This window comes from Mastigoproctus giganteus, chromosome 12 (genome assembly GCF_048544385.1).
Source record: "Mastigoproctus giganteus isolate SK-2022 chromosome 12, ASM4854438v1, whole genome shotgun sequence".
Lineage (NCBI taxonomy): Eukaryota > Metazoa > Arthropoda > Arachnida > Uropygi > Thelyphonidae > Mastigoproctus > Mastigoproctus giganteus.
In genome coordinates this window covers 50,365,933-50,377,935 of record NC_143586.1, presented here as the reverse complement: position 1 = coordinate 50,377,935, position 12,003 = coordinate 50,365,933, and the positions used below count along the sequence as shown (strand labels likewise).

The window sequence follows — 12,003 nt, the reverse complement described above, 5'->3', positions numbered from 1 at the left end:
ACTCCACTAATAACATTAGCACAAAAATACTTTACTGGGCATGCATTTAAAATTGAGAGAACAGTACGTGGCAACATTTATGCAAGTTATTTATAGTCATTTGTTTATGTTTAAAAAAATTAACTTTAATTATTTGCATTTTTAATCCTTAGGATGTGGCTGAGTAGTCAGTATGGGGGTGCAGTAGCATATACATTTGAGTTGACCATGGTTTTGGTTCACTTGACTTATAAATACAGTTAATAATTGTATTCTTGTCAAAATGATTAGTTGTAACCTCCTCTGACCTATGCAGTTGTGAATGTAAACAGAGCATTGTAAGCGTTTGCTTACTGTGGAAGCATGGTGTGAAGCTATACATGGAACCTACTTCAATAGAAATGTGAGAGGGAGAAATTTCTGAGAAGTAGAGCTGTATCAGTTCTCTCTTTCTATGAAAAGGTCAACTGGATAAGGGAAATGAAAAGGGGCAAACGTATTTCTATTCTAGGAAGAAAAATTTAGTAAGATGGCCAAGGGCAGTCGGATTAAAGAGGATTAAATAAGAAAAAGGGGATGGGAAATGGGAGAACATTTTCGAGATATAAGGGATGTAGAGGCAGGAAAATAGGAGCAGTTTTAGGTGAATTTGGAGTGGTGTTTTTAGGGGGTTGTGGAAGTCGAATGGGATATGGAGTGTAGTCGCATGTAGGAGCAGCTGCGGAGAACTTTAGCGGTGTGGTTTTAGCTATTGACGTGGGTTGAAGTTAAGTTAGAGGGGAAAGACAGGATGAACTTTCGAAACGTGGTGAATGTCAAGTCCAAAAGAAAGTTTTCATAAAGTTATGAGGAACATTTTGGAAGCTTCAGGAATAAGAGAAAGGGTTGGAGAGCCGGAGGTAAGAAGGGGAAAAGCATAAGAGGCTCAAGAAGATTCGAAATGGAAGAAATACCACACTTAGCAGACTAGTCCATCTTGGCAAACAAAGAAGGGAACTGTAAGTAGAAATTTTTCTAAAGGATGTTCCTCTAACTATTGTCCTGAGGAATAATAATAATTTGCTAAAGAGAACCCCTTAAGAGACAATTGGTGTTCCTAAAAAAAACTCTTGACTTCGTACAAAATAGTAATTAAAAATGGAATGAGTCTGAACTCTAGGAAGAAAGGTACTTTATGGCGATTGTAAGGGTGGTCCCCTAGATCATAAATGAATAGAAACTTTGTTGTGTGATGAATAGTAGCTTGGATTTACTATGAATAATTTTAGTATAATTAGCATATATAGAAATAGTACGTCATTGAAATTGATATTGTGAAACCCCATATAGTGTAAATTGTGTAATGAATGTTTTATTACAAATTCCTTAACCATTACTAGTGTTTGGAGTGAGTTGTCACCCTACTAAGTTTTCTAACTGGATTTGGAACTTCCATTAGCAGTCAGAAGGCCCTAAATCAAACACTGATTAAAGTAGGAAATATTGACTTTAGCTAGCTAAATTTTTAGCAATAGGCTTCAGCCAGAGAGAAAAAGAGAACATCTACAACATTTTTGTTTAGTCATTATAAATGTTTGCAGATGTAAATAAGTTCAATTTTTAAGTGCTTAATGTATTAACTGCATGCTGATGCTTCTGTATGTAATGGGGATTTTTAATCCACTTGGATGAAAAACTGCCTGACCTTGAAAAGAACCATTCTATTCTGATTTTACAGAAGAAAAATCAGATAATTAATTGTAATAGCCACTCTTCTACCATGTGTGATTTAATATAGTTTATTAAGCTTATAGCCCACTCACTATACATTTAAGGGTGATGTTTCAGGCATCTTACCACTGCCTGTCATCAGACCATACATTAGCTGTTATGGTGTGCAAATATAGAGTTCTGATGATAGGCAGCAGTAAGTTACTTGAAATGTCACCCTTAAATGTATAAAAATGTATAATGGTTTGGGCTATAAGCTTAATAAACTATTATTAATCTCACATGGTAGAATAGTGGTTATTACAACAATCAGTTTTCATGGAAAACAGTCACATAGCATCCTTCCCTAACTTATTAAAAATCAGATTTTTTGTCAAGCAACCTTTGCCAGCTGCTGAGTAGTTTAGCCATAGCAGGAAGAAAGCCCAAAAATCTCTGCCCTCCCTGACCCAGATTGACTCATTCCTGTAAGTTTTGAATTTGATTTGTGAAGGTTAATATTTATTGAACTGTACTCTAAATTGCTCAATCACTAAGTATAACTCTGAAATCCAGAAAATTTTAAAATATGGCATCTCTTAATCACAAAGGTTGCCAGTTTTATAGAGTACTCAGCTTTAGGTCTGCAGTTTCCTAGCAAACTGCAGACCTTTGTATTAAGAGGAAGTTTTCTGGGAAACCTTGTTATTGATTGTATGGCCCATTTATTAATTAATATTAAAGAATCTTTATCTTTGGAGATTATTCAGCAGGTGAGAAGGCTTTAGAACACATTAAACGGGCGCCTCCGTGGGTAGGAGCAGCAGTGCGTAGCACACACTTCTTGATTAGACCAGGGTTCGAGCCCGTGACCACCAAATACGGAGGATGTGGAAAGGTCAGGGAATGACCACTGCATATCCTCGGAGCAATATGACCTTAGTTGCTAATGCTCCTACAAAAAAAAAAAATAAATAAAAAAATAACCAAACCAACACATTAAACCATAGGCAGAGTACTTTATTGAATCTAGCAGAAACAAAAGCCTTAATCCCTTAAACAGTATGGTTTGAAAAATATCAGAAATTTGATAACTTTTAATCTTAAGTGACTTAATAACAAGTCACTTAAGATTAAAAAAAAAGTAGTGATATTTGTGATTTGGATATTGCTATGCTAGGGTATGAGTGGGTGGTGCACTAAAAATCTGCATAGACCAAATTCCTAAGACCAAGAACAGATTCAGTTGCCACAAAAAAAGTTGACAACCCTACAAATTCATCAGAAAGTAAATAGAAAAGATCCCTCAAAAAAGCTTCTTATTGAGTAGAAAATAGACGAAGAAACATTTAGTATGCTTATTCTTAATAAATGGAGTCCTATTTCTTTGTCATGAAAACTCCAAGCTAGCCACTACCTTTGATTTTGACTCTGGTGTCTGGATTCATGACAAGGTGTACAGAAAAGTATTTTAGATTTATTTATTCATATCAAACTTTTAATTTTGCAGATTTGTTATCTCTAGTTTCATTGAGCTTGTCACATTTTTTAAAATTTTATTTTATTCCTTTGTTTGAGTGATAACAAAATATAAAATACCTATTTTATATTTTGTTATCACTCAAATTATGTGAACCCATCCAGTAAAGTAATCGATATTGCCCTTGCTTTATTGGATGGAAATAAGTGATTTTATATATAAATACTAAAGATCATAAAGAAATATTTGTAGGCTAGGCTTTAGCCTAGCCTACAAATATTTCTTGATGATCTTGATCTTTTTGATGACCAGCTGAACCATGAGGCCGAAATCAAAAGCAGAATTGAACAAGCCAGGCAGGCATTCACCAAATGGAGAACCCTCCTCACCGACAGAAGCTTGAACATCGTGCTCAAATTACGCACATTGAAATGCTACATCTGGCCAATACTGCTCTACGGTGTAGAAACCTGGACTCTAACATCAGCCACTACAAAAAAGCTCCAGGCCTTCGAAATGTGGCTCTACCGAAGAATGCTGAAAATTCCGTGGACAGCCAAGATAACCAACGCACAGGTCCTGCAGGACATGCACACGGAACGGGACCTGCTCAAAACCATCATCAGCAGGAAATGCAAATACCTAGGTCACATCGCTAGGAACCAACAAAAATATCACCTACTACCACTCATCCTGGAGGGAAAGATCGAAGGCAAGAAACGCCCAGGCAGACCAAAAATGGCATGGCTAGATAACATCAACACCTGGCTTCACATGACAACAGCACAAATTCTACACGCAGCGCTAGACAGAGAACAATATCAAAACGAAGTTGCAAACGCCATTCGGCAGCATTAAAGAAGAAGAAGGCTTTAGCCAGATGATTAGTTAAGTCAGGTACACATGCTAATGAGCTTTAATAGAATTCCTTCAAACTTAAGCCACACTGCACTCTGTAAGATTGATGTTCTCCATGTCATTGACCTTACTGTGGGGTAGTCTTATTTCAGCTTTAAGGTGAATTTTTTCTTCAGAAAAAGGGACTCAGCATTAATAAGTACTACCCCCCCCATTATAGTTGGTAAGGTAAGTATGGTGTTAGTGAAAATTTAATTATTTCAGTCTGCATAGAGTAAAATCTATATATTTTGTAATACTTCCTATATTGCCTCAGTAATTGAATTGCTGTCGTTATTCCACTACAAACTTCATACTCTACAGTAATGATAGCAATTCAGTTACTGAAGAATTGGTACAGGAAGTATCAAGGAACATCTGAGAAATACCTGTATTCCTTTGAGGAATTAAATATAGATATTACTTTATTCAAGTTTAAAGTGCTTAAATTTTTACTTTTCTCCATTTTGATTTAGCTGTGTTACATTGCTATTGAAAGAACAACTTAAACATGGTACTTTAGGTTGGGTTAAATTACTGAATGTAGTATTACAGCATGAATATCACTTTTCAAAACTTTGTTTTTTATAGGTTCGTATGCTGGCTGATCCTAGGGCAGAATTTACAAAGGTAACACTAAAATTCTTCAATTCATATTGAGTTTCAATAAAATATTGTGAAAGAAAACAAAGCACGATTTTTGAATTGTTTGGTTAGCAACAGGCTGTGTATTTTCAGTTTGTTACAACCTTGAGGTATATCTCTCCCCAGTTTTATGTAATACAGTCAAACTTCCCAAATAATTGATCATCCAGCACCACTCATTTTCTGGCTATGTTTAAGAGACTGGGGAATCCAGAAAACTACCCAAAATCATTAGATTCTCTTGCATGGCTCATTAGCATCTTATATCACATATGTTCATAGGCCAATTTATGTGAAATTTACCTGAAATGACTTATGGGGGAACTGTACTTACCTTCTCTTGAAGAATTCTTCAGTCTTTGATGGGATCTGAACCAAGAATGGGATTTTGCCATGATATAGAGGAAATTTGATAGCATCGATAAGGTTATTTTCATTTGTACAAGGCCATGGTTAGGCCACATCTTGAGCACCATATTCTGGTTTGGAGGCCTCATTTTAGGAAGAATGTAGATCTACTGGAACAGGTGCAGAGAAGCGGCACAGAGATTGGTGAAAGGAACAAAGGGGTGCTCTTACCAAGAAAGGATTCAGTTTTTCAAATTGCAGCATCTAGAGACTAGGCATGTGTGAGGAGATTTGTTTGAGGTATTTAAGGCCTTGAATGGATTGAGTAAACTCAATGTTGATGGCATTCTTTCTCTTTCTGAGACTATATGCATGGGGGGACATAAATTCAAATTGAGGAAGGATGATTGCAGGATAGATGTGTAGAAGTTTTCTTTCAGCCAGCAGCAGGTGGTTGGTTGTTGGAACATACTTCTATCTGTTCTTGTGGAAGTGGGTAGTTTGAATAAATATAAATTAAAGGAAGAACTAGACATACTTGGAGGGGACAGATTGGTGAGGTGTGTTTTTTTTTTTTTTTTTAGCTGATGCCATATAAGTTCATTTGTCACTCTTAATACTAATGGATAAGTGGCAAAATCACTATGCTGTCATGGATTTCTTCTTTTTGGATTGACTGTTCGCCAAAGCAGCTGTATAGTTGCAGTGAGGCTGCATGTTGTTGTATTGAAGCAGCATTGCTGTTTAGATTCTTTTGATTACTTATTTGATTATTTTTTGAACTTGTTCAGTGTACCAGTAAATTGATTGTTGTCCCTTTATAGGCACATTAACATATATGCATAATGCACCATTGTCTTCATTGTTTGTCAGTCCGCACGTAGCAACCCAACTCTCAGGGTACAGACTTTCATGATATTTCATATTCGGGCCTCTTAAAAAGATTTGTTGAGCCATTTCATTAAAATTGGACCAATAGAAATCTGGAAATTATTATTTCCTTTTTCTACCCTTGTGTAATAACTTTACTTCTGGTGGATGGATTGTCTTTTTTTTTTTTTTTGAGCCATCTCAGATTTCATTAAAATCAGATCAGTAGAAATCCAGCAGTTATTACTTTTAGCACATAGCTATCTGTATATTGTAGCTGAAGCACTGGATGTTACGTTTGTTTCCATGCACTAGTTGGAGGAATGATGGCAATGTGTAGAAATGAAATTTTATCAGGTTGTGCATAAAAGCTTTTGCTTTTTTTTTTGTTATGAATCATAAATTATTATTTGTTAACATGCTTGAAATGTAACATACTGCATACATTAACTAACTTGTTTTCCAAAAATCAGTGTGGATAACACCCATAGAGTTCCAAAAAAAAAAGTCAACATGCTTTGAAAATCGTTAGACTCTTGCTTTCCAGATCATCGTGGTGAATCCAGGATTCATCTTTAGAATCAGTAACATTTAAAAATGCATCCTTTTTTCATTCAAAACAGGACAGATGTTGTTGACTAACTTTCACTTGTCTTTTCATTTCTACTGGAAACCCACTTGGTGTATTTTTTTCTGTAACCTACCCCAGATAGAACATGTTGAACAGAATCCTTAGAAATGTCCTGTGGATTCTGTGATGTCTTACTGAACTAGTAATTACCATGAGCAAGTTCATGTGCTTTTTTATTTGCTTTGTCAGTTGACATTAACAGTTGTCTGCTTCAGCTCTGACCATTGACTTTGCCATTTCTGGCTTGTAAAACTCACCAACAAATAATGTTGAGCATCATCAGTAATCAACTAGATCTACTGTATATTAGGGTTTTGAATTAAGTCATTTTTGCAGTTTGGGCATATATAATCTTTGTTTAAATATTTTTATTACTTAACAGTATACCATTTGAATTTAATAAGTGAAGGATTATAGTGTATAAAATGGAAAATCATGTTACTCCTATATGAATTGCACAGAACTGTTTTTATTTTTTTCTTCTGTAGAAGATTGGAATGGATCTCGATCTTACAGGCATACTTGGAGGCATTCGATCAAAGAGGTAATGAAACAGTTAAGCATACTCCATATATTAACTAAGGGATTGATAATTATATAAAAATTACAAGCACTATAGCAGTAGGGTTTTTTTTTTTTTTTTTTTTGTAGAAATGTTTTTGTTATTGGATATAGCCTCCAATTCAGTAATGTTTAAAATGTAAACAGTTAAGTAGTAAACAAAAGTTTGGTTAATATGTATTATGAATTACAAATAAATTTTTCATATATACATATAAATTTTTTAGATATTTTTCAACTAAGCTGATTTCTTATTGTGTACCCTTGAAAGCATCTCACATGTGCCCAGGGCTATCCATAACACTTGAGTTCCATGCTTTTCCATGTTAAAAAAAGTTTTTCAAAGAAATTTGGAGAACTTTTTTTGATGTAACTTGATTTTCTTTTGTTTGTTTTTAAACATCACTTTTAGGGATATCTGCCATTCAGTCTATACAATAGTAAATAAGTATGATGAATTTGAAGTACTGATCAAATGCAGACATTATGGGGATATCAGAGACATGGTGACATTCAGATATAAGGGATTCAAAACTTGAATATGAGTACAATATGTACAGAAAGGATTAACTTTCTAGATGATGACTGGACCTTGTGGATTGGTCACGCACACAGTACCAAGATTTTTGTGGATTTATCGGATTATTATTAGAGAAGCAACAAGAGAAAGCAATATTTTTAATCTGATAAGCACTTGACACTTCATGCATTAAGAAAATATAGATATTAGATGCACAGGGTGGCAGTGATCACAGTGTGTTGATGTGGGATTTACTTAAAGATGTAACTACTGTCAAAGGCAAGGGCTAGTGCTTTCGTAGAGGTGACTACAGCAGTCTTAGGCAGTTTTTAAATTCTATGCAGTGAGACAAACTGACGTTACCAACAGCGAATTCTAAATGGAAAGCATTCAGGGATGTTATCGTAGAATCCACTAGGCTTTTTATAACAACTAAGAGATGCAGTTAAAGGCATAGACAGACATTGTGGCAGCAAAGAAAAATGCATGGATTGCATATAAATTAGCAGGTGATAGATGCCCACAGTAGATATAAACTAGTCTGCATTAGAGTTACAAAGGTTAGGTAAGCTAAGGTAATTACGAGAAGACTCTGTCCAGTTATATTAGAGGCAGCAAGAGTTAAGCAAACCTTTAGCCATGATTATGAGCATTCCTGTATGCAGGGGAGGTTCATGGACTGGAGATGTGCAAATGTATCCCCAATTTACAAAGGGAGGTCAAAGGAAGACATGAGTAATTACATACCTGTTAGCTTGACTTCTGTTCCAGGGAACATGATTGCATAACTGGCTAAAGAAGAAAATGCAAGGTTGTCTAAACAGGAATGCAGTTGTACCAGCCACAGCATGGATTTGTTAAGGGGTAATCATGTCTGACCAGTTTAACTGGATATTGTGAAGCAGTAACAAAGGAACTAAATGCAAAACATAATTTTGACATCATATACTTAGATTTCAGAAAAGTTTTTGATAATTGTACCACCTTTCAATTTGTACACCTACTGCTGTACAAATTGAAACAGTATGGTAATAGGGGCAAGTTACTGCTATGGATAAAGGGAAGGTTGCAAGAAGACAGTTATCACTGTGCACCTGTCTTTCTTGGATTATTGTTGGATTCCTTCCCCCTTCGAGATTCAGTAGGTCATCCCACTGAATCTAGCCCATTAGTGTTTTCTATATTTATTAATGATATTGGTGAAGTTGTGTCAGGCTTAATGACTAAGTTTGCAGATAATACTAAGGTTGGTATGATAGTTAATCACAGTAATCAGGGTATGCTACTGTAACATGATCTTGACAAATTAGGCAGATGGGCTGAGAAGCGGCAATTGAAGTTTAATATCAACAAATGCAAGGTACTTCACATGTGGAGCAGTAATCTCAGGTTAACATACCAGCTGTGTGGTACCACACTCAAGACAGGCAAAAACAAAACAAAAAAATCTGAAAAACTTTTGTTCTCAGTATATTTAAGTTTCTTGGATTTTATTTCATCAATTTTTCATCAAAATTGAGTGTTTAAGAACACATTAGAGTTCACTAATTTTCATGTTATAATGTACTGCCAGTGCTTTCTTCAAGTCCAGTGTTAGCTGGCTATACAGGACTTTACGAAAAAGGGAATCTTTAATATTAATATAACTCTGCTCTTCTGTTATCTAACCCTATGCAATTCAAACTTTGAACACAGTTATCCATGGCAATTTGTAAATGAGTTTGTGTTAAATCATATATAATAAAAAATTAGACTTAACAGTTTTGGCTGAGTACTATACTGGGTAGGTGTTGCAAATATTACATGCCTGTAGTTTTTGAGACCAAATGAGTTATTTATATATTTATTGAACTTTTTTCCCTTTCAGGTATTGTATGGTGATAGAAGATGGAATTATAAAAACCTTGAATGTTGAAAAAGATGGAACAGGGCTTACCTGTAGTGTTGCTTCCAGTATCATGAATGAGCTGTAAACATAGATCAAATTAAAATATTTGCTTTCTCTTTGTAGATTTGGCTATTCTTGATGTTGTGCAGAATCTCAAATAAACTAATATTATTGCATATTTGATGTCTTTTATATAGCATAATTACTCTTCTGACCTGTTTGGAAAATGCAGTCTTTTTTAGGCATGTTAGCATAATGAGCCTTCCTGTCCAAAAATAAAATTTAAATTTCATGATGGTCCATTTGGACCGTCACAAAATTTTATATTTTGATCATTCAGAAAGATTTACCATCTTCCCAAATTTCATTAAAATGAGACCACTAGCAATCCACCAGTTATTTATTATTTTTTTATACATGTCACATAAGTTGTCCATATGCTGCATATTGTAGCTGAATCACTAGATATTATGTGTATTGTCATGTGCTGGTTGGAGGGTAAAAAAAGGTAAAGTGCAGCCATTATCAACCCACTGCAGGATGGAAGCCTCCTCAACAATTCATGCTGAGGGAAATGGACCATAATCTGCCACGCTGGTCCAGTGGGGGTTGGCAGATCGACCGTATTCAGCAGTCAGGGACGTGAACCCTGGTATACTCAAAGAGCGTGTGCTACTGCACTCCCGCTCTTGACCACTCTGCTACGGAGGCCTGAATGGGCAGTGTTGTAAATGTGCAGACACAAAATGTTCCTGGTTTGTGCATAAAAATCATTGCCTTTGCATGAAATTTTCTCTAAATATTTCCTTTTGCTCATTTTGGAATGAAAAGGATTTTGGGATTATCATCCAGGCAGATATGAAATTCTCTGCAGACAGATGGCAAGAAAGGTCCCATAGGGTTCTATAGATTATTTATCAAATAATTGATTGTAGTGATGATAGGGAAGTTCTAATTCTACACTACCCAACCTAAATCTCCACAAAAATTTCATAATAGAGGGCAATAAAGTCTGGAATCAGTGTAAAATGATTTTATTTTTAAACATATTTTTTGGTTTGTCATAGGTTTGTGCTACCTGTACCCAACAATAATGTTAAACTTAGAAAAATAAAAATTATCCTGTTGTTGGGACAAGAAAGATGGACAAATATACAATAGCTGACAAGTTCAGTAACAATCACCTTTGTGGGGGTGGAGGATTACCAGATTGCAATTAAAAAAAAAAAACTTTTGTACACAGAAGTTTCAACGACACAGTCTTACCTTTCAAAAGGTAACCTGGACAAACAGGCTGAAATGTGTGTGTCATTTTTAAACACTTGACAATACCAATTTCCTGAAGGGAGTGCTGTTTTCTCATGAAGTCAGCTTTTATGTGAAAAGGCGAATAAACAAAATTGCCATTACTTGTTGCAGGCAAATTCCTACTGCTATGCTGAAAGTAACAACAAGAGTGGAGAAACATATGGAATTTAAACGTTTGAGCAATTTTTCTTTAAAAGCATTAACTGGCAAGGGTTACTTGAACATGCTTGGTAATGAGTTAATGCTTTGACTTGATAGGCAAACTTAACTGTTTTATGCAAGTGGCATGACACCACATTAAGCATTTTATGTTCAACACTGGTTAGATGAAATTTTCTGTGCTGGATCAGCTGAAGAAGGGTATGAGATTAACCAATTTGTAACATGTCAAAGTTAGAATCATAGACAGTTGCATCTATCAATGCTGTCACATTTGAAAATATTCAGAGAAATTTGCTGTATATTTGCAGAAAACTTGAAATTGGCAGTGGCTATTTTGAATAGAGATTGTAACTGTTTTAAAATGTTTATTTATTCCAAACTACGGACACCATATAGAGTGATTAACAAACAATTTTCTGAACAATCATAGCAGATGTACCATGGTAACCACAGTGTCTATGTTTCAATAAATACATATATCAACAGGAATTTAAAAATTATATGTTTTTTTTGGTTGAAACAACAGGAAATTGTTCCTTTTATAAAAAAAAAAAAAATTTAAACATTTGCTGTCATTCCAATACAAAATTTTCAAATTTTTGACAGTGGCCCATTGGATTCCTCACATCTACAGTATAATAAAACAATGTGTGGCAGCCCCTGGCAGCATTAGTTAAATATTAGTACATGCAATTTCTGAATTCCATGCTGCAAAGTGAATGCTGTTCCAACTGCAGTAATACACAATTACAAATTACTTACCAGTGGACAACAGCATTTGGCAGCAGTATGGGAAGAGTTGCATAGCAATCCAGACTTATGAAATAAAGAGTACTGATGGAAGAGAATTTAACTCATTTCAGTAATTTTATAGAGGAATGATGTATGCGATGCAGAATGGTATTCCTGCACAATATCAAGGGATGTCATTGAATCTTACAGCTACAGTTAAGGAGGAGAAACTTCGAATTTGGACTGGGTTGGTCGGAATATGGAGAGCACGGTGGAGTTCTTCAGAGGTGGGA

General features: G+C 35.2%; 1 protein-coding gene across 1 annotated transcript in view; it reads left to right on the top strand.

The window, feature by feature from the left end:
* Prx5 (Peroxiredoxin 5) overlaps nucleotides 1-9,630 on the top strand; it is a 33,118-nt gene extending 23,488 nt beyond the window's left edge. Inside the window, exons 4-6 of the mRNA XM_090386311.1 lie at nucleotides 4,637-4,675; nucleotides 7,028-7,083; nucleotides 9,488-9,630. Of these exons, the coding sequence (XP_090242437.1) occupies nucleotides 4,637-4,675; nucleotides 7,028-7,083; nucleotides 9,488-9,593 (201 nt within the window). The 3' untranslated portion in view covers nucleotides 9,594-9,630. The remainder of the gene's footprint in view (nucleotides 1-4,636; nucleotides 4,676-7,027; nucleotides 7,084-9,487) is intronic.
* The last annotated feature ends 2,373 nt before the right edge of the window (nucleotides 9,631-12,003 follow it).